Here is a 25912-nt window from a genome sequence, read left to right on the forward strand (position 1 = left end):
ATGGCGTGAAATGGAAATTTAATAAATAATAAAATATTTTTTATGTGCTCATAAAATTTAATATCATATAAAGATAATAATTTCCTATAATATTATTTAAAAAAATCACAATACTTCATATACTTCACATTTAAGGCTTTGTTTGGCCCGTTTTTGTCCGTTTGTCTTGTATTAAGCTTGCATGGTCTGTCAGTTTGATTTCGTTGTTCCGTTTGGACCTCATTATATTATTAACAATTTATATCTCTCTTCGGCATATGTGTATATACGGATTATGTACGCACGTAATTCAAGTTCATCTGTAAAAAAAATAAAAAATCAGAACTCCCATACACATGCCTACTATATATTACCTCCGGTCTACAAACGAAGTCTTATAATTAGAATAGGAAGTAATGTATTTTTTGTTAATTTTTTTAATCAATGAGTAAAATTCTTTTTACTAGGCCGGGCTTCTGTTTTGATGGGCTTCACTTTGGACTCGCAATCAGTTCACAGGCCCGGTAGCTTAGCACCCCGCCCCGGGGGGGGGGGGAACGAATATTCCTCCTTCATCCCTGAAGCGTCCGAACTTGAAACCGGGGTTGTGTCTTTCGGGAGGCCAATCGAAGTCAGAAAAAAGTCACTTCCGGCTCAAGGTAACTTCGTTTACTTCTTGTATTCCATCATTCTAACCTTCCTGTGTAGAAGATTTTATGTGGGAAGACACTGTCTCTTTAAATTTTCTGAGACGTGAACAGGGAACTTTAAAGATATTCGAAGTGATGTCATACTCCAGCAGTTTTGCTGTGCAACTTAGATGTCCATATTGATATTCTTCACTTAGAGAAACCCTCGTGTTCGGTCTGCGTGCCTGTGCTGGCCTTATCTAGCACAAAACCCTCGATAATTATTGTGGTGAAATTGTTCTTGAGGAATTGATATGTTTTAGGACGGTTATGTTTATTAAAATTTATGTACGGGTCACTTTTGAATCCAAAATTTTAAGAGGACGAGAGACGAAATTTGCAACTTTGGACCTTCTAGAGTTTATAATTGGTTATGTTTACTCGTATTTTTAGTCTTGGTTTGTTTAATAGCTATACCGTGCTTTGAACCTCCTGCACGCTAATAAATCTGGGAGTATCTCACTCGCATCCTGTTGCCTGTGCCCTGTTGGTCCTTGTTTCCGGCCATGGGTATAAGTATGTTTGCTTACCCTTGTAAAATATTTATCGTCTATTTTTCCTATTGACTGCATGGTTTTTTGTGACAAGAAAGAAAGGAAAAGGTCAATGAAGTTATGAGTCATTGCTTAAATGATGAACTCAGCTTTTCTTTTCCAGGTACATCTCCGCATTAGTTAGAACCCCGAGGAACATTATATGAGATGGCTCAATTGCTGTCATGCTCTGGCTCCTTGACTACGTCATCTAGTAACAAATCTTACTTGAAACCACTTGACCAATGTTCAGCTGCATTTTCGATCTCTGTTCCATTCAAAACTTCCAGCTCTCCTTTTAAAGGGCTTTTCTTGCGAGAGGAGAAGTCAAAAAGTAGAGTTGTACGTGCCACTGCAATTTCAACTAACCAGGAAGCCCCAACTCAATCTAGTTCTGGCTCCCCTCAGAGCTCTGGTGTCCCATCCAAGTCACAGCGTGTTATGGTCATTGGTGGTGATGGTTACTGCGGTTGGGCAACTGCTCTCCACCTATCTAACAAGGGTTACGAGGTTGCTATTGTTGATAGTCTTGTTCGACGCCTATTTGATCACCAGCTTGGGCTAGGTTCTCTGACTCCAATCTCCTCAATCCATGATCGCCTTCGTTGTTGGAAATCTCTCACTGGAAAAAGTATTGAGCTCTACATTGGCGACATTTGTGAGTTTGACTTCTTATCTGAAGCCTTCAAGTCTTTTGAACCCGATGCTGTTGTTCATTTTGGTGAACAGCGATCTGCTCCTTACTCTATGATAGACCGGTCAAGAGCTGTGTATACACAGCAAAACAATGTAATTGGGACGCTGAACGTGCTCTTTGCTATAAAAGAGTTCAGAGAGCAGTGCCATCTGGTTAAACTGGGAACGATGGGTGAATATGGGACTCCAAATATTGATATTGAGGAAGGCTATATCACAATTACTCATAATGGCAGGACGGACACTTTGCCCTATCCCAAGCAAGCCAGTTCATTTTATCATCTTAGCAAGGTTCATGATTCACACAACATTGCCTTCACCTGCAAAGCCTGGGGGATTCGAGCAACTGATCTGAATCAGGGAGTGGTATATGGAGTAAGGACAGATGAAACTGCAATGCATGAAGAGCTGTGTAACAGGTTTGATTACGATGGAGTCTTTGGAACTGCACTGAATCGGTTCTGCGTTCAGGCTGCTGTTGGTCATCCACTTACTGTATACGGTAAAGGAGGCCAGGTAACTTAACTGTGTATCCACTGATGATATTTTAGATAAGTATGAGTCTTTTGGTCAAAGAAAAAGATATTAACTGTTGACTAAATGATGCAACAGTTTCAGGATGTGTTTAGATCATATGAAATAGGCAACTGCTCATATTTTTCCAAATAAATAAATACATAGGCAACTGGAGCTCAATTGAGATTTCAGAGAGTTTGCTCTTGCTTCCTTGATGTCATGTTCGATTTCTTTGTCAAATAACGAGGGTGCTTGAATGATGAAGACACCTATCTGGTTTTGGAACGCATTGCCATGTCGCCATGTACTTTGCTATCATGTCTTTATTCACTGAGTTCTCTTGAATAAGTTGAATAATTGATATCTTTATATGAGAGAACTTGATTATATGTATGCATTGTTGCTGATATTTTGCATTTGACATAATTCAGACTAGGGGCTACCTTGATATAAGAGATACAGTTCAATGTGTTGAGCTTGCCATTGCAAACCCTGCAAATCCTGGGGAATTCCGGGTCTTCAACCAATTTGTTGAACAGTTTTCAGTAAACGACCTTGCTGCCCTTGTTACAAAAGCAGGCGAGAAGCTGGAGCTGGATGTGCAAGCTGTATCCGTGCCAAACCCTAGAGTGGAGGCAGAGGAGCATTACTACAATGCCAAACACACTAGACTGATAGAGCTGGGGTTGAAGCCACACTTTCTTTCAGATTCTCTCCTGGATTCGCTGCTAAACTTTACTATTAAGTACAAAGATCGTGTTGACACTAAGCAAATCATGCCCAGTGTTTCCTGGAGAAAAATTGGGGCGAAGCCGAAAACCGCGACAACCTAAGGAGGGTTCGTAGTTGTAGACCTATGACTCTTTGTGGTGCTTAGTGATGCTGTATTGGCGTGTATTTTAACTGTTACGTTTGCGTTAGATGGAATTTGTTATGCTGGGAAACGGGGAGTTATGGATAGGCTGTAATGGCATGACCTTCATGTGGTTATTTAGTGTAAGCTTCTTTGTTCTTCAAAGCAGTTTACCGTAAGAGAGTCATATGCATCTCAATAAACTGCTATCTTGTATATTGTTGAGTATTTGAGAATGTAAGCCGTAATTCATCGATAAAGACCTATTCGTTTGTCATATAGGCAACATGGCAATGCTGCAAGTTCAACGTGTTAAAAAAAAAAAAAAGAGCACGTCGTGTCATTCGCATCTTGTATTGAGATCAGGAAGTAGACTACTTTCAAATTATCATGTTCACTGTTTGTACATAATTTTCTTTTTCCCACCATCCATTGGAATAATCAAGTAATGAGTCGGTGTCTTTATCATTCGACACCATGCAAAATCTCCTTTTCCATCCCGATCGTATCGGATCTCTTTTGATTGCCCTGTATAAGATGGAAAAGTCTTCAATTATTGGAAGTCCAGTTTTATTATGATTTTTTTTATTTACTTGTAAATTTCTCGTTAGCTAGTTTATACCTCATCCTCATGTACTTAAAGATATTTGATAAATGAGTTATATTTTTTCTTTCCGATAAATGATTATATTATCTCCGATCCTTAATATAAGAGCTGAATAATTAATTTGTGAAGATTAAAAAAAATAGTTAAGTTAATTATTTGTAACAAATGTGTGTTGATTTTCTTAAATTATTCTTATTCAATCATATACATTAAAACTATACTTGGGTGAAAATATCTTACAATCAATACGGATATTTTTGAGAACACATTATAAATTTGGAAGACAAAGTGGATTGGGGCTTTATAATTAAAAACGTCAACTAACTCTTGTATTTAAGATTGGAGGTAATATTATCTATCACTCATGAACATCATATTAATTACATTGCTTGTAAACTAAGGGCATAAATGAAAGAAATAATTAGTACAGCTCAAGTGACTCATATATTTGAAATTAAGAAAATGTTTCCAATCAAATGTAGATGATACTAAGAAGCCAGAGAATATACATGAGTTAAAGTGTGATTCTATCATCAAAAATTTTAGCGAGCTGAAACTAGTATTTTTAAATATTTTAAGGCACAATAATCTTCCCAATGTTCTTGAAAATGATGCAAAGTCACCTAATAAATCCGACGGCACACCACTAAACCCCCACACCACAGGATCAAGCCGACCTTTCTAGTTTTATAGGCATTAAAGCTGTTATATCATCCCTGATCTCTAGGCTTATGCTGGACTATCTATTTTATCACGAGGCTGATGATAGAAGACGGGCGGGAGAAAGATGCCTCAGCCGGAAAAATGAAAATTAAAGGAAGCAGTAGCGCTTGATTAAGCGATGGCGGAATCTTTTTCCTTCTATTCTCCTAGAGGTTCCCCCTTTCAATTAGATTTGGGTGACATATATTACGCCATTTCAAAAAACTTCAAACGAACTTTGTGCCTTAAAACACTTAAAGAATGTCAATTGCAACTCACTGAAAACTTAGGAAGCAAAATTGTACTTAAACGTATTTACAAATCGAATATGTAGTATATTATACACCCGCGAAAATTAGATTACTTGGTTTCATTATATTGATTAATTGATAAAAATGAATAAGATTGAGAGCCACTTTCTTTCATTTTTCTGGTCCCAGTTGTGCGACATTATTTTAAGCATCTTCAAATTTGGTCCCCGCGCTATTGGGGGCCTTAATTTATAGGACCACTCCTAATCGTACATTTATATATATTCCCATGCAATAGGACCTGGATGGTTTTATTAAATGTTTCAATTGATTTCCAATCCTTGGCTTGTTATCAGCATGATCGAAATCCTAATCTCTGCATGTGTCCTTTTCTGCGTCAAATGACGTCAATGATTGATCTCTCTAATTGGTCCCCAGACGATTAAGTACGGCCTTCATTTTTATTTTCTTTCTCTGCTACTTGGTTTTGGTTAAATTACGTTATTTAATATTTATCAACTCTTTTAATTTATTGGAATGAGTCAAAGATGAATCATATTGACATTGATATATCAAGTTTTCCAAGAGCCAATCGCTATGTCATTACGTATACTTATGACTTCAATAATATTACCAAATTTTGTTCCCGCATGCAAAGCTTTGACTTCAATTTTTACCCCAAATCTTCTGTTACTGAAAAACGATGCTTATGATCTGCTAAATACACGACTAAACTTTTATTATAATTACCATCAATATATACCTAGGGCTTGCTACTAAGAATAGTATTGATCTCTTTTTTCCTTGGCTATTATCATTCAGACAAACTACAAATTAAAGGATAGCTTCTAAGTTGCGTAGCTGCGTCTATCAAAAGATAAGTCTGCAACTATCCAGAATATGAAGAGGAGTAAAACATTCTAACAATGAGAGCTTTAACATTGCAATCTTGAAAAAATTCAATTTTTTTTTTAAAAAAAGATGCCTTGAAGTATAATGTATTAAAGGTTCTAAGAGTATCAGTTATGCATAGAAAAAGAAACATTTTTCTTGGAAGAACATTTCAATACTTTTAAATATATGTACACAATTGACACAAAATAATTGGAAGTATCCGTGGTTCGTCTGGGCCGGGGGGGGGGGGAGTTCCAGATTTATGTCTAGCTAGCTAAAACATCAACAAACCAATATGAAGATGTAGATGCATGTGAGTAGCATGTAGGATGCGAGTATTGTGAATTAATCATTCATATATCATGCAACTATGGATCAATGATTATATGGCATCATAGTGTTGACAAAATATACGTGAAACAATACATAAATAAGCTGCGGTGCCATTACATACACGACTCGCAATCGTAAATCCAGAAACGAAGTACATGCGATTCCAATTACAGCCCGAAATAGGAAGTGATTCTTTTGTCGGATTCTTCAATTCTGTGGGTCTTACAGAAGTGAAGAAATTGGTAGTGGTCAAAAGGTTTATTATAGCGTAAGGGAAACTGCTCATCCACCACCTCCTCCGGCACCTTCATCGTCTTACCCGCAAATGAAAACAGTCCCATCGAGTACCTCGTCTTCTCTGCCTTCATTATCGCTCTGTGTTCACACGCCTGAACCCTCCCATTACTCCACACCTGCGCACGTGCCTCATCATCGTCAAATATTACATTCACATAGTCCGTGTATATAATTGAATTTTGTATTTGCATAATTATAATTCATAATTCTGACCTTGAGAGCGTCGCCGGCCAGGACGACGAAGGTGGAAGGTGAAGCTTCAATTTTAATCCAGTTCTTCGCATCCTTGGGTTTCACTTCCTAGCCATCGAAATTAAGCTGATGCAGAATAGTTAACAGACTCATGTCGGTGTGAGCATGAATTCCCAAATCTGCCTCATGGATCTCTCGTTTTCTGTACTTGAAGCATCGAAGCAGATGGTTGTTTGATTCCACGAAAGAATCGCATCGATCCTGGTCCAGACCGTAGCTCTCAAACACCATTCTGTACACCAAACGGTCTACTTCTCCCGCCACCTTTGCATACTCTTTCACTATTTCACTGTCGAAACCGTTACTTCAGATGAGTGCGTAATAAATGAAGTCGCGACAAGAACAAGTGATATTACAAAAGAGTGTTTAAAAATACCAGAAACGATCGTTTCCCTGAGGCCACATGATGTGAGCGAAGTTTTGGATTCCTTCCATAGTAAGAGGATGGTCGATGCCCAGAGATTCATAGAGAGGAAGCAACGAATATTGGCCATAATAGCCATGGAAAATCTTGGGGCTGGTCTCTTGCATCTTGGTTTCTGAAGGGAGATGAAACAGCTGATCCATCGTAGATATCATTGAGTTGCTGAGCTCTTGACCCACTTTGTCGTAGCGTACAATGAAACAGCCATGCTGTTCCGGTCCACGACGCACGACCCGACACGTAGAAACCCATTCCTTTGAACCAGGTTTCATGTTCTCATCGCTGAAATCTGCCACGCCAAGCTCACACTTTGTTTCGGATCCCATGATATGGCTTCGCTAAGTTTCGAGTCAAAAGTTTTTTGTGCCCCTTCTTCAGATTTGATATGATTTGCTCGCTGTTGTGTTGTATGATTTTTAACAGCATTTGGGCATTTGCATTTGGTTTAAAAGCGACTTCGTAACAGCTTTCTTTATTATATATTTTGGGAGACTCTGTGCTGACGGGCCCATAATACATACATTCTCAGGCTTAAGGGAGGACCCGGGATCCCGGATATGGATATCCTCTAAGGTCAAGAACATGACTTTACGAAATGCAATTAGTGAAATCCAACCGTTCATTTAATCGAACTGTCATCGTTGTGGCACGAGTCAATATAGATTATTTCATTATTTCGAACTAATCAAATTCCATCGCCCCATTCAATCATTAATTCATCTGCAATATTCTCTGCAAAGTGCAAAACTCTAATAATACATTCACCCCTCGACATCTCAAAAGTCTCTAGATCATGCCTGCGGATCCATTTTGATTTCTGAAGACTATAAATCGTCTAATGAAAATTAGAAAAGACAAATAATTTTGCCTATGCTAATACACGGGTCACTCTAACTTTTTAAGTACTTGAGATAGAAACAGAAGCAAACAGATAAGATTCCAGCAGTAAGAAGAAAACTCTCAAGAACATGAAGACGTGTATTCACATGCAGGTCCACGTACGGACGCTATCTTGACTCGAGTCCTAGTTTATTTTTGTTTCTTTCTTCCCCAGGTTTACAAACTCCGTTATTTAAATAAACAGAAGCTAGACCATTGCTTGAATCAGCAAAATCCCCCAACACACACACATCCCATTTGCTGAAAAGAGAAACTGATAGATTCATATGAAGTTTAAGTTGCCTTGGAAACACCGCAATAAGTCTCGAGTCGCACCTCAGCAGGATCTTTGATTTTGGAAGTGTCGCAGAAGCGAAGGTAATCATAGTTATCAAATGGTTTATAACGCAAGGGATTTTGCTCGTCCACCAGCTCCTCCGGCACCTCCATCGTCTTCCCGTTGAAGGAAAAAAATCCCATCGAATACCTTGTTCTCTCTGCATTCTTCACCACCACTCGGTGTTCACACGAGTGCACCCTCCCATTACTCCACATCTATAAGTACGTACCAACCATCAATTCATGCATGCATGTACGCAACATTCATCAATTATTACTTGCTGAATTTCAATTTGAAGCATGCATTTTCGTAGATACGGCAACTGATGATATGGATTTATATATATATATATATATATTTATATCGTCTCACCTTTAATGCGTCTCCGGCCATGATGACGACGGAGGAGAGGGAGGCACCAACCTCAATCCAGTAGTCCTTACCCTTGGGTTTGATTTCCAAGCCCCCAAAATTGAGTTGATGCAACAAGGATAGGAGAGTCAAGTCGGAATGAGCATGCAATCCCAAATTACCCTCATCCTTCTCTGGTTTTCTGTACTTGAGAAATCGAAGCAGATAATCGTTTGACTCTAGGAATGAATCGCATCGATTCTTGTCCACCCCGTAGCTATCAAACGCCATTCTCTTCGCCAAACGGTCCAGTTCCGCCATCAACTTTCCATACTCTTTCATTATTTCACTGTTTAAAAATTTTAAAATATGTATTATACAAACCCGAGAAAGTCATAATGTTTCAGAAACTAATAATGGGGTTAAAAATAAGGGTGGGCGTTGCATATACCAGAAACGATCATTTCCCTGCGGCCACATAAGGCGAGCGAACTTTTGACAACCATCGTCGGACAAAATATTGTCGATGGCGACGGACTCGTACAGAGGAAGCCATGAGACTCCAAAGTAGCTATGGAAAGGCTTGTCGCTGGTGACTTGTTTTTTGGTTTCCAAAGGGAGACCAAATAGTTCATCCAATGCAGACAAAACAGAATCACAGAGCCCTGGGCTTATTTTGTCATAGAGTGCAATGAAACAACCATCTTCTTCGAGGGCGCGGCGCACGACAGCACAAGCTGAAACCCAAGCCTCTGAGCTAGACTTCATGCTTTCATCGGTCAAGTCTACGACTGCGAGTTGACACCGTGTTTGGTCGGATCCCATGATGATGAATTAATGCGTTTTTGCTTTGCTTTGATGTCTTATTACTCCAGATGAAAGTTAGAACTGATACAATTAGCTCTGCTAGTGTTCTGTGTTATATATACCTGGGGAAATCAATAATGGTCCTCACCTCTTAATACTCCTCCCGTCCTAATGGGCTCCACATGGAAGCTGGCAGGTCCTGATTTGGCAATGCGACAAAAGCATTGAGTTTAATACCCATGATATTAAAACATCTTTATGATTATTCCAAAAAAAAAAAAAATACAGTTACTACGTTTTCAATTAAACAAGTCTTCATATTTTTTGGAGTCACGTTTAATATTTTAATTTGATGATGTGGCAAGCATATTTGAAAAATATTAATATATCTTCGAGGACGCAGGGGTTATTTTCTTAATACAAAATACGTACATTGATTAATGCAAAACTTCCAAAACAGGATGATACGTGTGGTCCTCTGAGTGGTCCGGCCCGAGGCCTCGTCTCTTGTGATGTTGTAATGTTCTGCAATTATCCTCCAACGTTATTAAAAGTGAAATATAGTACAATGATATAATCCTAGCTTAAACTATGGCTCCTATGATTACGTATTCCGAATCCTAATTAACATTATCCAGTATCCACGTACAACATATATTGGTTTGTTATATTTTTTTTAAAAAACAAATCTTATAAAACCGGACCACAAGGGACGCAAGCACATTTCATCTGTAAGGACCACAACTACGCTTTTTTTGTTTTGACCCGAATCACAACTACGCATTTAAAATTATGTACGTGCCAATTATTGATGGGAGACTATTTTAGGGCTTTTACAAGTTCGTGTGTGTGTAATTTTTTTATTTTCTTTTAATAACAAAAAACTTTAGGTGGGTTAAATTTTAAGAACTTGTTAAGACTAAGGCATATACTTTCAAATTCAAAAATTGCCTATCAACAAATTCATCACATCAACAAGATTGAATTCATGATATTATGGGTGGCGGGTCATCAATTTTTTTTTGTTAAAGTATATATTTAGTTCTTTAATCTTATACAACATTTCTATTTAGTATTTTAATTTTAAAAGATATATTTTTAGTCCTTTAATTCTAAGATTATCAGATTTAAATGATAAATTTTTGGAACAGTCATTATTGTTTTCAAAATTAAACTTAATAGGTTAACATTTGATAATATTTTATCAATATTTAATATTTCAATGTTATCATTTTTTTAATAATTTTAAAAGTAAAAAAGCTAAAATAATATTTTTTTAAAGTCAAGAGAACAGAATAAAAAAGCTTTAATGTTCAGAGTTATTTTAAAAATTCAAAAAGCTTTTAAATATTTTTTTTGGGGAATGGAAAAAGCTTTTAAGTACGAATCGTTTAGACAGAAGAAGAAGAGAATGCATCGCGCGGCCGAGGTAGTAAGGTGCCCGTACTCTTTTGGTGCTCAAGTGGCATTAAATTGAATCCAATGCTTTAAAGTTTCCGATTAATGTTAAGTTTAAATTATTAATTTTAATTTGATTTTAAATTTTTTCCTCAATTTTTCATCATGTTTTTTGAATAAATATGCGTAGCCTTATTTGGTTTTCCTGTACTGATTGATCAGTTCATCAAACTTTATTTATTGGCCATAAAAATCCACTTATTTTTTTATTGCGTCGAAACATTAAGTTTCGAGATTGAATAATTCGAGGACAGGAAATGATTTAATTTGATGCGAGGCTTTCTCCGTTTCTCACCAAACCGATCAACACAGTTTACGACCCTCTCATAGAGTGTGAAGACTTTTTACTGTCTGACTTGTTATAGTTTAGTATGCTCTTTAACGATTTTAGTTGTGATTTGATGCGAGCCACTGTTTTTTTTTTTTTTCCCGGTTCGAATTAAACTTAGAATTTGAGAACTGGCCGCGGGTTTATTAATTTGGGATGTTTGCGTATGTACAATTCAGATTGTACCCGAAACTAAGAGAAAACCATAATCTTGATAAATGTACGGTTTATTAATCAAATGAAAATATTTAGGACGAACGACTAATTTTTTTCCACAAATTTTTTAATTAACAAAGGCTAAGTAAAGCCAGAGAGATTAGGAATTAATTTGTCACTTAATTGAGAGGCAGTCATGAGGATTGAGGAAGAAGTGATTCTGGTTCAGTCCAGAAAGGAAAAAAAAAAAAAAGGTGATATCTGGAGTCTAAGTGAAGATTTCGAAGTAATTAACTATTCAACACCCAAATCAACATTTATTCGCGAAAAAGGACAGAAGATGTACGTAACTTGAATTGCCCCGAAGAGGGAAGCAACCGACACAAGCAAAATCAACATTCAACATACAAACCTCAGATCCCCTCGTTCTTGCGTCCAAAGAAAATATGCTACTTGAGCCAATAAAATTCTTTGGGCAATACTTACAAGACCACTTTATTCACATAATAGAAACAAATGCCAAACATATTTGTTCAGGCGCGCGCGCGCACACACACACATATCAGTGGCTCAAACACCACAAAATTCTTTGAGTCGACCCTGATAATCAGATCTCAGGCCTTCTTTTGTGGCAATGGCCGACAGATATTGATAGTGATCGAATGGTTTGTAACGCAGTGGATGTTGTTCATCAACTAACTCCTCTGGTGGACTCATGGGTTGACCAGCATATGAGAGAAGTCCTATGCTGTACCTGAGACGTGTCTTCGTCTTTATCATCACTTGGTGGTAACGAGGGCGTATCCTGTCATTGCTCCATACCTAACCCAACCCATCAATCAATATGAAAATGTGAAATTCTTATGTTAATTGTCTTAAATGTATGTCTAGAGCATCAAGAAGAGTAGGTTTTAGGAAAGTCACCGAAAAAGCATCGCCGGCAACGACGCAAAACAAGGAGGGTGAGACGTTAACCCTAACCCACTGATCGTGCTTGTTTTGGACTTCCAAGCCTTCCGTTTCTTGATGCAATATGGTGAACAAGGTTGTGTCTGGGTGCGGAAACACTCCATTTTCGCCTTCATCTGCTTGGGCTGGCTCGTACTTGTAAAACCTCAGCACATAGTTGATACATTCCAGGAAACTCTCACATTTCTGAGTACTGATTCCATAGCTCTCACACACCATCCTCTTCAGCATTTGGTCTAATTCCACCAGCCCCTTTGCATACGCATTCACAGCTTCGCTGCATATGTTCATACATAAATAGCATCAGCAGTTATATATCAATTACAGACCGATTCTAAAGTGTATATATATTGCGGAATTAAATATACCAGAAAAAGTCGTTTCCTGATGATGGCCACAAGATGCGTGCAAACTTTTGGCAATCTTGTAAGCTCAATGGATTGTCTACGGCGTGAGATTCAAAGAGACGGGCTCTTGGTAATCGGCCAACGTAGCCATGAGCAGGCTTGTCACTGGTTTGTTGCATCTTGGCTTCTGTTGAGAGATCAAATAGCTGCCGCGATGAAGCGTAAATGGAGTCATCAACCTTGTTGTAGAGCACGAGGAATGCCCCGTGATCTTCAAGGGCGATTCGCAGAGCTTTGCAAGTGGAAGCCCATTCGTCTGATCCAGGCTTTAACTTTGGGTTGGAGAAATCGAACAAAGGGAGCTCAGGCTGAGAAACTGTTCTGGAATCCATCATATTCATCTAATTACAGATTAGATGATTAAATGATGCTCTTTCTTTGCTAGTTTAATTTTCGATCATACGTATATATAGGGAGAACGAGCATTCGTTTTAGGTTCATCTGCTAAGCCATCACGCTATTTTCCTACCGACATGGGATGATGTCATTATTTTTGCAGATACTTTATGCATCATTGGTCCAATCCGTCTTCGTCATGTGCCTGAAAAAGATTTCTGAACCGCGATCTGGTCCATTATTTTTGGCCTCTGTATCTTTTTTTTTCAATTTATAAAGTGTAATCATTCAAATGAAACTTGGATCGGATTATTGCTTGACTTGCGGTTGCCATGCTCGATCAACACAATCTTTTTTCCTTAATGATAAAAGGTTCTTTTTCCTAAAAAAAAAAAATTATAACCACAGTATCAGTTGCATGAGATTACAAATGAAATTCAACCTATAATTAACCTGGTTCGGAACTTCTCCTCTTTTCTTTTCATTGTCTTTCCTCTTTTCTTTTTTAACCGTTAGATCAATATATTTTAATGGTTTAGATTTTAATTTTTTATAAACTATTTACAAAATTTTTTTTAAAAACATTTAGTACACTTGCAAACTATTAGAATTAAATTTTAATATAGTTTGTAATTTATTATTTATTTATTTTTATAATTTAATATTTAATAATAGTTTTAAAAAGATTTAAATCTGAGCTGCTAAAATATTAATCTAATAGTTAAAAAAAATGAAGAGAAGAGAAGATGGTCAGAAGAAAAGAGAAGTTCCGAACCGCTAATTAACCTTCAATATGTAGGGTAGCTTTCATATGTTCATATTAGGTCATTTGCTAATAATAAAAAGTTTAGGTGAGCTCATGTGTATGGCTCAATATGTGTAGGGCATGCCAGACTCAAGAAATATTTATAAATTATCAAAAATGAATTTTATTGCTATAAGAAATTGTTAGTTGATTGTTGATTATTTTGAAATGAATAAGAGATATTAAAAACACTAATTTAAAAATATATACAAGTTTTTGAAAAAATTATAAGTATAAATTTATAACAAAATAAACTCACAACTGAGTTATATCTGTACTTTAGGTTTGAATCATATGGACTTTTCTTTCGTTGACAATTCGTATTCCTTTCTTTAAAATACAGGATGTATTAATCCTCTGTTATAATATAATAAACGATCGATTATGTTATTTTAACTGAAATTTTTTATATCTATTATTTGTAAAAAAAAAAACAATATAAAAAATATTAAATAGAAATTACTAACATAAAATAGCTAATGCTAAATTTATGGTTTTGAATGCCCCCGGAAACTTATTTGTATCGCATTCGCCATTCGGCATTCTGTGCGTATTCCAAGATTATTATCAGTCACACAAACACCAACAAACACACCCAACGTACATTTATTCGCGAAAAGGATACAAGATATACATAACTTGAGTTGCGCCATAGAAGGGAAGCAACCAACACAAACAAATTAAAACCAACATTCAACACACAAATCTCGGATCCCTCATTCTTATGTCCAAAGAAAATATGCTGCGTGAGCTAATATTCTTTGGGCAATACTAAGACCATTTTATTCACATGCATATAACAGAAACAGACGACACACATTTATTTATTCGTGCATGCGTATATATATTAGTGGGTCAAACACCACAAAATTCTTTGAGTCGACGCTGATAATCAGATCTCAGGCCTTCTTTTGTGGCAATGGCAGACAGATATTGATAGTGATTGAATGATTTGTAACGTAGTGGATGTTGGTCATCGACTAGCTCCTCTGGTGGACTCATAGGTTGACCAGCATATGAGAGAAGTCCCATGCTGTACCTGGGACGTGTCTTCGTCTTTATCATCACTTGGTGGTAACGGGGGCATATCCTGTCATTGGTCCATACCTAACCCAAGCCATCAATCAATATGAAAATGCAAAAAACACGTTAATTGTTTTTAAAGCACTTCAATACTAATTACTAATTAGTTAAATTAAGGCACGTCAAGAATCGAGAGAACATGTATTTCTAGAGCTTCAAGAAGAATAAGCTAAGGGAAAGTCACCGAAAAGGCATCGCCGGCAACAACGCAAAACAAGGAGGGCGAGGCGTCAACCCTAACCCACTGGTCATGCTTGTTTTGGACTTCCAAACCTTCACAGTCTTGATGCAATATGGTGAACAAGGTTGTGTCCGGGTGAGGAAGCACTCCATTTTCGCCTTCATCTCTTCGGGTTGGCAAGTACTTGTAAAATCTCAGCACATATTTGACAGTTTCCAGGAAACTTTCACATTTCTGAGTGTTGATTCCATAGCTCTCGCACACCATCCTCTTCAGCATTTGGTCTAATTCCACCACCTGCTTTGCATACGCATGCACAGATTCACTGCACATATGTTCATATACATACATAGCATGAGCAATTATATATCAGTTACAGTTCGATTCTGCAGTATATAAATTATATATTATGGAATTAAAAATACCAGAAAAAGTCGTTTCCTGATGATGGCCACAAGATGCGTGCGAACTTTTGGCAATCTTGTAAGCTCACGGGATTGTCGACGGCATGAGATTCAAACAGAGGTGAGCTGCACATTCCGTTCACGTAGCCATGAGCAGGCTTGTCACTGGTTTGTTGCATCTTGGCTTCTGTTGAGAGATCAAATAGTTGCCGGGATGAGGCATAAATGGAGTCATCGACCTTGTTATAGAGCACGAGGAATGCCCCATGACCTTCCAGGGCGACTCGCAGAGCTTTGCAAGTTGAAGCCCACTCGTCCGACCCAGGCTTCAACTTTGGGTTGGAGAAATCGAACAGAGGAAACTCAGGCTGAGAAGCTGTTTGGGACTCCATCGTTGATCTAATTACAGGTTATGGATGATTAGCTGATGCTCTTCATACACGTTCTTCGCTAGCTATATATCATGCGTATAGATAGAGAGAAGGAAAGTTCGTTTTAGGTTCCTCGCTCATACTGACATTGGATGATGCCATCGTTTTTTCAGATATTTTATGCACCATTACTCCAATCGGTCTTCAGATTGTGCCTGAAAAAGATTGCTGAACCACCATGATCTGGTCCATTGTTGGTCCCTCTTTTTTTTTCCCTAAAAAAAATTATTATAAATTGTAATCATTCAAATGGAACTTGGATCGGATTTGTTGCATGCCTTGTATATTTTGTTTGTTAGCAGCTCGTGCATCTTCTATATATAGGACCACAGCATATTGTATGTTTTTTTTTTAATTGATACGTACGTATATCGTGTGTGTGTGTGTGTGTGTGAAATTAAAATTTAAATCTGAGGACGTACCAGGGTGGGCTTACACGTTAGGATGTTTTATTTTCGTAGAAGTTATACATACTCGGACTTGATCAATTTATTTAATCAGGAGTAGCATATACAGGCACTGGTGTGTGGTCCTCTGAACGGTCCCCCCACCCCCAGGCCCTCTTTTATTATTTTGCTATAATAATGTTGTGTTACTTTCCTATGAATGTGAGACGGCACAATCAGCTACTCCTTGATGACTCTTTTTTTTTTTTTTTATAAGGTTTTGTTAATCTACAGATTCATTATCCATGGCATCGTGAATTTGTGAGACAAGAAAGTTTAAATCTTAGTTACCATTCACATTCCACCCTAGTTTCCACCGCATGAACTTTATTTAAGGGGCGAAAATGTGGGCCTTTAATTACTCAAAAGCTCAATTGTCACCAATAAGCCACTAGTCATTTATGTTGTACATATCACATAGTTCGCTTCTCAATTAAATGGTTCTTTGACAAAATTAATTCAATTCTTCAACAAATTAAATAATCAAGAATAGAATATTTAAGTACGCTGCACTGATGATGATAAATGTATACTTAAAATTAGTTTGAAAGAATGGTTTGCAGAGTTCAAAATTTGATGGCATTGAGAAAGTGGTGTATTCTTTTGTTGAGCCCAGATATCCACTGCTAATAGCAATAATTAATCCTTTGTTATCATACTCCTCCGGTCCTAATTATAAGACCCAATTGACTTATTTGAGGAGATTAAGGAAGTAAGTTAAGTTGGTTATTTATAATAAATAAGTGTTGTCATTCTTAAAATATCCTTACTAATTAAGTATATTGGCTTAAACTATCATTATTAGAAGGATTATCTTGGAAAAAAATGCATAAATATAAGAAACAAAATGGATTGGGTCTTATAATTAGGACCAAATAAAAAGTCAAATTGGGTCTTATAATAAGGACCGGAGGAGTATTAATTCTCCCGTCATCCCCCCCACCATCGACTTTCTCGGTCATCAAACTCATGCTTGTTTATGATAATAATAAATATGAATTTTTCTTACGAGAAACAATATATATATTATTTTCACTAATTCTTATTATGGAAACTTAATCATTATTAAATTTACATAAATCCATGGAATTCAATTAAAATTCATGTTTTAAAATATTAAAATATCCTCAATGAAAGTTTTAATTAGTGGATATTATTTAATAGTTGAGAATTTACTTATTTTATTAGAAAATATCAAATCAAATACAATTTTTTTAAAAAAGATAATATGTTGGATAAATGATTTTATATTAAGGATTGAGGAAAGAGTTCCATAAAAAAAAGGCTGAAGAAATCATAAAAGGGGACCACATGGCGCAAGCCCAAATGATCCGTGAGTACCCGTCCCCTTTGACCATTGTAATTGAAGGGACTATTTTAGGTCTTTTGAAATATACATAAATGGGCCTAAGACAATGGCTGTTTGAGAAATGGGTTTAAGGTAAAACGAACTGGGCCCATGAACAAAAGCCCCTACTTTGAACCTCACCATCAGCCGCTCCTTCCCGCCTCGACGAGAGCGCCAAACAAACCCATGTCGACCTTGAAGGAGATGGACCTGTGGCGGCCACCATCAGGCTGATGGTGCCGGCCAGAGGGCAAGGACCTGCCCCACCTGTGGGTCCGGCGGTGGGTCAGTACAGGCTTAAACCTAATGTCCTTTTGCAAGGACTTCAACACGCGAACGCAGAAATACAAGCCAGACACGCCTGTGGCGGTGACAATCACGGCATTCAAGGATGACACCTTCAAATACACCGTCAAATCTCCCTCCCTGACTTGGTGATTTGAACCTTTTTAGTCGTCTTGGGTTAAATCAAAAATAAAACCAAATTATGCAGTAAAGCATAACTCGGGTCGAGTCTCTTGAGGAGCTTTTTATTAATCCCTTAGTTAACTAAGTGACAAAGAATTGAAAGGATGGGTTGAAAAAGGATTTTTCAATTAATAAAACTAATTAAGAGAGTAAGAAATAAATCTAAACTACTTTTTTTTGGTATTTTTAAGAAAGAATGAAAAATGCAAATTTGAATTGTAAGAAATCAATAACAAGAATGCTCTTGAGGAATGAATCAATGACTATCCTAGCTTGTTTAATGATATGGGAGTAACTCAAGTGGTTAAGACTGGTTTATATAAGTTATTCCTTTTAAATTAATACTCAACTAGAACATTAATTACTTGTTAAATTCACTTCAAGTATAATTTCTATACAACTCGCATAAAAATCACACTAACAATGACTTAACAAAGGCATAAACATAAATATATGTATAAACCAAGTACTCAAACTTATAAATACCAATCCAAATCTCAGCAATTCCAATCCAAACCAAGAATTACAACTAGCAACTCTTAGCTTTAAACCAAATATGACAAACTTCAAACCAGAAATTATCAACAAAATAGTCTAAACTAAGGACTAGAATTAAACTCTCCTTTGTAGCTCCCAAACTCAAGTCATTGAATTCAATCCCGAAGAGCACAGCGAACTCAGCCTCTCATAGCCTTGAACCAAGCTACAACTCGTGCCAAATATTCAGTAGCCATAGAGGATAGATGGAGGAGAAGAAAGATGAATTTGGAAGATTGAAATTGAAGTGTTGCGGTGGTGGTGTATGCGTCGTGTGTATATGGATATGAAAAGGTTATGAAAGTGGCGTATGAGAGTTGTGTGAGTGCCAGGTGTGAAGGACGTGAAGGGGTGTGAGTGAGGGGTCCCTTGATTGTGCGTTGCGGTGGTATATATATATGAAAGGAATGGGGGGAGGTGGCGGCGTGGTCTTGCGTGTAGGAGGGGAGATATATCCGAATCAAATATGAAGGAGCAAGGATGATTGGGCGGCCTCTTTTTGAATCCATAATAATATCATAATCTGATGCTTTGATATCCAAGTTGTTTGCGTCTCCAATTTCCTTTTTTTTCTTCTTCTTCCTTTCAGCTTTCTATGATATTTATTTCCTTATTTTTAAGGCCTGCAAAAGATAATTGAGATACTATCATAAAACCCAAAATCAATTATTTAAAAAGAGATAAAAATATGATAAGATCTCTTATTAAATCTCTAATTTCATGCAATCAATATTGATTCAGAATACTCACAATTAATACAATTTATCTCACTTTAATTGATAAATATCTTCAAAAAGGATATCAAATAATATGTTAAAATCAGGATTTATCAGTATCTCAAGAAAGCAGAAATCCGGCAGCAACCGCCCCGGCCACGTGGTGGCTTCTACGCTCTCTCCGAAGCACATCTACGAGGTCGCCAAGATTAAAGAGTCCGATCCTTATTGCCAATACATGTATCTTGAATCTATTTCCATGTCCATAATTGGCTCCCCTGACACAATGGGGATTAAGATTTTAAGGAACTAGAATGATTCCTCGACCGCCGCTTTCCCTTTACCCCTCTGTTTGAAGCATTCCCTCTCTTGCTACAGTATGATGGTATAGTATTTGTGTTATGATAGCAGTGATTGTGCCCCTCCTTTAATGGAACTTGAGAGAAATGATAACGGAATTTCACACTGGAAATTAGTTCAAGCTATGGTTTTACTTGTATGCTTAGCACATGTATTAATAACAACCAAATGAAATGACGTTCTTTTAATGCTGACGGTTGAATGTTTGATTTATTTTGCTCCACAAGTTCTTTTAGCGATACTTGTTTAGTTATATAAATGTTAGGTTTATAACTACTCTTAATCGGTTCATCTCATGTTTCATTTTATACAATATTGATGGCTTTCCTTCTAGATCAGTCGGTTCCTTTTGATAACTTTGTTATAGCTATTAAATGTAAAAAAAGCGTCAATATCGATCGAAATCCTAAGTCTCGTAGTGTTATTTTTTGGATGCATAACTAATTGCATTCTAGCTGGCATGTGCTATCTATATGGTATCGGTTTAGCTTAGCTTATCGGAAATTTTAGGCTAATTTTGGTTTATGGAATTTAGGCAGAAAATGCGAAACATTTTCTTCCAAAGAGAAAAAAGACATGTAAGAAACAAACTTTGAATCCTTCTTTAAGATCTGGACCTTTTGATTATAGCCACTAGTCATCTTCTATTATTAGTTAACCAAGTTGGTTCGAGATTTAATTTAGTAGCTATGTCTCCTAGATAAAACGTCTAAAAATGTTTGCTGTAGTTTGTTCTGTGATTAGTTTTACTCTAATTGTGTTTTCTGTGGTTAAAGTGACATTTTCAGCCGTCAATCTCTCCGAACATTCACTTGCTGTACTCTGTTACATGTAACACGATGCATTTAAAATTTCACTTCGAATTTTTTAGTTCCTTGATTGGTTGCTATCACAAAATTTGAACAGAAGACTTACGTGGATGAAATGGAACAAGGTTTCGTCTTGCAGTATTTTTTCTTACATTTTGCCTGACCACGAGAGAGGGATTTTATGTTCTCCAAGGGCATTCTCCTTCTGAATCTAATTAGCTTCAAAGATGAAGTATTATGAAGCTGAGCAGAACGTATTTGCGCCTCTTGAAAAGATGAAAGGCTATGAAACCATGTCTAATGAGAAGGAGCATGTCATTTGCCCCAAGCCCCGGCGAGCCAGGATCTTGTCTCAGATATTTGTTAGATATCATTTGAGTCAACAAGTTGAAGCATATGATTCAAAAGATAAAGTAGATGTTCGAGACATAATCTTCGAGGAGAGTTATGGAGAAGAACAGACAAATCAAGTAGCCTTATCATCTCATTTAGTTGGCTCACCTCCAGTTCGATCTGGTAACCCTTTGATCCGAGATTCCCAGTTTGTATATGAAAGGAACGCTTCTGCATTTTTATCGTCTTCATCTTCATCATCATCCGATTTTTTGTCTCCACGCAAAGGAGGATGTGTTAGAATGGAGCCTGGACTTAACCCAGCTGCAGTTAGAGTAGAAGGATTTGATTGTCACATTCCTGCTGTTTCTTGATTTCATTACACGGCTAGTATATAGAAAGTAACTAGCCACTGCTTATTGAACCAGGGCTCAATTATAAAACACTATGTTGGTGATGTATATATTATTATACTATGTTGATATGCTTCTGTAATGAATGACCTTTTGTTCTTGTACATCAACTGTTATCTCTGAGAATTTTGTGTCACTGCATTTGATGCTTTGATCGTTCTTCCAGGACCTTTAAACTGTAAAATACAAATCATGGAAAATTTCCATGCGCAGTATAAATGATTGAAAACTTGAAACTTGTCTGTTTTACGCTCTACTTACATCCACATGTCCCGAGATTATTCAGTAGTTTTCTTATGGAAATTTGTCCGCCACTAGAAAGGCAAATTGTATTCATAAAATTTACGATGCCAACTATCTCTTCCTCACTCAGGTTTTGCTGTTTCAGACTCAAACAGTGGCGCTATTGATTTCTCAGCACATTTGAAATTACTTGTATACACATGTTATATAGATCGAAACAAAACTTTTTTTACATATTTATTTTATATTTTATAAGATAGGCCTTTGAAGAAAGCTGTCTTAGAGAAACTTATCTTCCCTATTTTAATCACTTTTTTTTTTTTTTAATTTGTTGAACAATTATGATGTTTCCGTCATTTTCTCCGTTGGGTGAGGCCGTTTAGGTTATCAGTTATAAGAAATAGGCTGATCACAGTTAGTTATAAGCAAACAACTGGAATTACCAAAATTATTTAAGCAGAAAATGATAAACAACGCCGTGTAATGGAAATTGGAAAAATATACAAGAAATGAGGAAAATTGTGAGAGGATACAAGACAAACAACCATGGCTCCAGCAGCCTTCCCGCCAACCCCATGTGACTCTCCAATTATCTACTCCATAAATTCTTAGATAATCGCCAACCTTACAAGTCAAAAAGGAGAATTTTTTATTTTTATTTTTTATGCGCAATTCATTACTTTCACACATGATTCCTTACTTTATATTCTTAAAATAATAATATTAAAAAATTCTCCGATTAATAAAACAAACAATAAGCTTTGAACTAGGCTCCTTTTATTCACTTTTCTTTTATTCATTTTTGTAAATACTTCAAATCATCAAAACTTTTAACTAAAATGATGGAATTAACTGAAATGAGGGAACTCGACGTAGAAAAATTGAGGAGCCAAACCCAACGAAGCCAATAGAATGAGTGAAACTTGGAAAACCAACAACGTACACAGGAAACATCGAGTAATGAGTAAGAGCACATAGTAACCAACCCCTTCTCCAAGAAAAGCCTTTCTTGATTCCCAAGCCCTTCCCTTTTCACAAACTCTTCTTTTGGTTGATTGCTCCTCTGTCTCTCTCCCCCTCCCTCCTTATAAATGCAGCCAAACCACCACAACGCAACATAACTACCATCAAAGTTAGATTCTCTCTTCTGACTTCTCAGTCTTCCCTCTCTGTTCCAACAAAACATCTTCCATTACCAATGGCTGGCCTTCAACAGTACAACTTCTTCCCCACCGACCTCTTGTACCCTCGCCCGCCACCGTCTGTGGCTCCCGCCGTGCTTCCCTTGCAGCCCCCGAAACAAGAAACCTGTTCTGATCTTCATCTTCAGAATCAGACCAGGAGCTTCGTCAATGTTCCACCTTCCACTTCTGCTTTGGTCGCGTCCCAGAAGGCACAATCTTCCTTTGAAGTCGATAAGAAGCTATCGCAACTCTCCACAGATCCGCTTTCTTTGCTCTTTTGGGTTGCCGAAGAGGAGGGTTCCGACACTTTGTGATTTCCCAGGGACTGACCTTTTCATGTTTCTAGGACTCTGTAAATTGTTCAGGGGACCGATCGTTTTCTTCTTTCTTCTTTTAACCCCCATTGTGTCTTTGTTACTTTTCCTGCCTTAGAATCCCCCTTCTTTCATCTTTTACTGCAGATTGAGTTTTATGTATATTTGAATGTTGAAGAGTTTACATGACATGAAAGGTCATAAATGACTGATTTTAAACCGAACTGAACCTTATGGTATTGTGCATTTCTCGTACTTTCTTCAAAGTACCCTCTTCTCTGTTTCCCCTTTTATTCTTCTCCCTTTCCAGTATAAGACGAGAAGAAATTTTATTATTTCGTGGGGTTACGGATCGTACGACGCAATAGATCTTGATGTAATGAAGTTCGTAACAAGACATAGTATACTGAAGCTTACGAGTCCCGGTTTTCTCACCTTTGTTGATGAAAGTAAGATTCTTCTAGCAAACGACGACACAAGTTCCTATCTTCATTAACGTTGAAGAAGCACAAGCAAAGACTTCAGCATTGGGCAAATAAGTACAACGAATGAGCTTTCCTTTTTGTTTTTGTGCATCAACTGTTAACTTTGAGAATTTTGTGGCACTGTATTTGATGCTTTGATTTGATCTTTCTTCGAGGACCTGGAAACTGTAAAATAAAATTTATGGAAAATTTTCAATAAATTTTTTGATGAATTTTTTTTACCGCTGGGAAGGCAAAATTATAATAAACTCAAGCTCGTAGCGAAATGAAATTTCTAATGCCAACCATCTTTTTTCTCACTCAGGTTACGCTGTTGCAGACTCAATCAATAACGCTATTTAGAAGAAAACTGCTTTAGACCAGAGTTGATCACTTGTTCAATTAGTCAACTTGCTGAACGTGGAGAAGCATGCCACCTGACCTCATTTGTCGTCTGCATTCATGATTTCTTGTTAGTTTTTACGCCATTGTTATGTTCCACTCATATTCTACGTCGGCTGAGGCGTATTTAGCGATCACTTATCAGTATAAAAGAATAGGTCAACGAGACTTGTTTATATAAGCAAACAATTGGAATCGCTAAAAGGGTTCCCATTTGGTGCTCATCAGGTGATGAGCATTGGGTGTTCATCACCTGATGAGCAATCTGGACCGTCCAGATTTAATTTGAACGGTCCAGATGTAATATTATTAAATAATTATTTTAAAATAAAAAAAATTATATTTTTAAAAAATGATAGTTATGAGATTATCTTTATATTTTATCTTATACCTATTAAAATAATTATTTTTAAAAAATAAAAATAAAAATAAAAATAAATCTAGACTGTCCAGATAGGTGATGAGCATTGGGTGCTCATCACCTGATGAGCACCCAATGCAAATCCAAAAGTTACGTGGGGAGGCAAACAACCATGGTCCCAGCAGCCTCCTCCGCCTACCCCATGTGACTCTCCAATTCTCTATGCCACCAATTCATGGATAGTCACCAACCTATCAAGTCAAAAGGAGTTCCCCCCCCCCCCCCCAAAAAAACAAGGAAAGAATGATCTTTCAAAGATCTGCGCATCAGTTTAAAACCTCCGTGGCAATAATGAATAAACAAGATTTCCATTCCCATGACTTTCTTTTGTGTAGAGCAGGGAATTTAGGCAGAACACAGAAGTGCAGAACTCATAAAGTCAGCTCGCTTAAAAATACCGGGGGGGGGGGGGAGATAAAAAGAGGCAGAGAGCTTACTAGCCGGGGCTCAGAAGCCCTGGAATACGAAGAATGAGTTATTATATATAACTAGGGATTTTTTTTCTTTCTTTCTTGTCAATTACGGACGAGTGTTTGGACTAGAATTCGTTCTTCAGGCGGATAATACATACTGTTGAGTGAAATTAATTTACATTAACTGAATTCGAATTGATTCAAGTGAAGAATATATAATGGAGTTGGGATACACATGACTTTGTTCTTGTTTTGGTGTGCACTAGAGACATCTCATAATAGATAATAGAAAACTAATCTGGCAATGATCCTGTTCCTCGAAGTAGGTAGACCTTTTTCAGTGATTATCTCCCAGCGTTGGACATTGCTGATGCACTCTAAACCTTAATTCGTCTTTCCTTAGTGAGAATAATTTACTTTAAATTGTGAGATTTTTGTTATCAATTTTTCTAAATATCGCACGACATTTATTTTAAAAAAAATTACATCCTCAGTTGTATGATCGTATGATTTTGGAACTGCAGCCGTTGCATCTGCCGCTTATCATGTTTCTACTAAAAAATAAATAAATAATTGAAATTTAAACCATAGCTTTTTTTTTCCCCCTCATAATTCATACATTTATTACCTTTTATGCTTAACTGTTTAAGAAATTATGATTTAATGGAGTTACGGAGGTGTTAGTATCGTTGGTACATAATTATAGTATATATAATGATTTGAATAAGCTTTATTTTGGTCTCTTTTATCACTTTTTATTTAACAATCCAGGTTTTACAACAGTCCGTTTCCTTTTATTGATCAGTAAATACTTAAACCATGGTAACTAATTAACCATTACTCAACACTTTAACTGAAATCTTGGATCTCAACATATAAAATTTGGGGATCCAATTCCAGCCCCAACGAGAAGCCAATAGAATCGGTGAAAATTAGAAAACCAACCAACGTACACCGGAAACATCGAGTAAAAGCCTCCCCTGATTCTCAAGCACGTGACTCCTTTTTTTCGTCTGATGGCTCCTCTGTCTCTCTCCCCCTATAAATGACAAACACCTCAAATGCAACGTAACTGCCACC

At 37.0% G+C, this 25912-nt stretch overlaps 6 protein-coding genes and 2 pseudogenes across 6 annotated transcripts; 4 read left to right on the plus strand and 4 right to left on the minus strand.

Annotated features, from left to right (window-relative positions):
• Positions 1-565: 565 nt before the first annotated feature.
• Positions 566-3543, plus strand: LOC114720068 (UDP-sulfoquinovose synthase, chloroplastic-like). The gene is made up of 3 exons (XM_028905674.1): positions 566-638; positions 1326-2413; positions 2845-3543. Exons 2-3 carry the CDS (start codon positions 1370-1372, stop codon positions 3244-3246), a joined length of 1446 nt encoding a protein of 481 aa, XP_028761507.1. The 5' UTR covers positions 566-638; positions 1326-1369; the 3' UTR covers positions 3247-3543.
• Positions 3544-6220: 2677 nt separating this feature from the next.
• LOC114720010 (probable 2-oxoglutarate-dependent dioxygenase AOP1) lies at positions 6221-7156 on the minus strand (annotated as a pseudogene).
• A 1001-nt stretch (positions 7157-8157) lies between these two features.
• On the minus strand, positions 8158-9132 carry LOC114719990 (2-oxoglutarate-dependent dioxygenase AOP3-like). The gene is made up of 3 exons (XM_028905571.1): positions 9048-9132; positions 8618-8945; positions 8158-8460 (listed from the first exon to the last, which is right to left on the minus strand). The coding sequence occupies exons 1-3, from the start codon at positions 9074-9076 to the stop codon at positions 8200-8202; spliced, it is 618 nt and encodes a 205-aa protein (XP_028761404.1). The 5' UTR covers positions 9077-9132; the 3' UTR covers positions 8158-8199.
• A 2783-nt stretch (positions 9133-11915) lies between these two features.
• On the minus strand, positions 11916-13053 carry LOC114720011 (2-oxoglutarate-dependent dioxygenase AOP2-like). Its single transcript, XM_028905595.1, has 3 exons — positions 12683-13053; positions 12270-12591; positions 11916-12167 (listed from the first exon to the last, which is right to left on the minus strand). The coding sequence occupies exons 1-3, from the start codon at positions 13051-13053 to the stop codon at positions 11916-11918; spliced, it is 945 nt and encodes a 314-aa protein (XP_028761428.1).
• A 1664-nt stretch (positions 13054-14717) lies between these two features.
• On the minus strand, positions 14718-15922 carry LOC114720012 (probable 2-oxoglutarate-dependent dioxygenase AOP1). The gene is made up of 3 exons (XM_028905596.1): positions 15552-15922; positions 15130-15451; positions 14718-14969 (listed from the first exon to the last, which is right to left on the minus strand). Exons 1-3 carry the CDS (start codon positions 15920-15922, stop codon positions 14718-14720), a joined length of 945 nt encoding a protein of 314 aa, XP_028761429.1.
• Positions 15923-17718: 1796 nt separating this feature from the next.
• On the plus strand, positions 17719-20008 carry LOC114720013 (54S ribosomal protein L19, mitochondrial-like; annotated as a pseudogene).
• An 864-nt stretch (positions 20009-20872) lies between these two features.
• LOC114720014 (uncharacterized) lies at positions 20873-21352 on the plus strand. The gene has a single exon (XM_028905597.1). The coding sequence runs from the start codon at positions 20873-20875 to the stop codon at positions 21350-21352; it is 480 nt and encodes a 159-aa protein (XP_028761430.1).
• Positions 21353-22770: 1418 nt separating this feature from the next.
• Positions 22771-23376, plus strand: LOC114719988 (uncharacterized). Its single transcript, XM_028905567.1, has one exon. The coding sequence runs from the start codon at positions 22833-22835 to the stop codon at positions 23130-23132; it is 300 nt and encodes a 99-aa protein (XP_028761400.1). The 5' UTR covers positions 22771-22832; the 3' UTR covers positions 23133-23376.
• Positions 23377-25912: the final 2536 nt, after the last annotated feature.

This window comes from Neltuma alba, unplaced genomic scaffold (genome assembly GCF_004799145.2).
Source record: "Neltuma alba isolate B1F8T4 unplaced genomic scaffold, ASM479914v2 tig00011962_pilon, whole genome shotgun sequence".
Taxonomy (NCBI): domain Eukaryota; kingdom Viridiplantae; phylum Streptophyta; class Magnoliopsida; order Fabales; family Fabaceae; genus Neltuma; species Neltuma alba.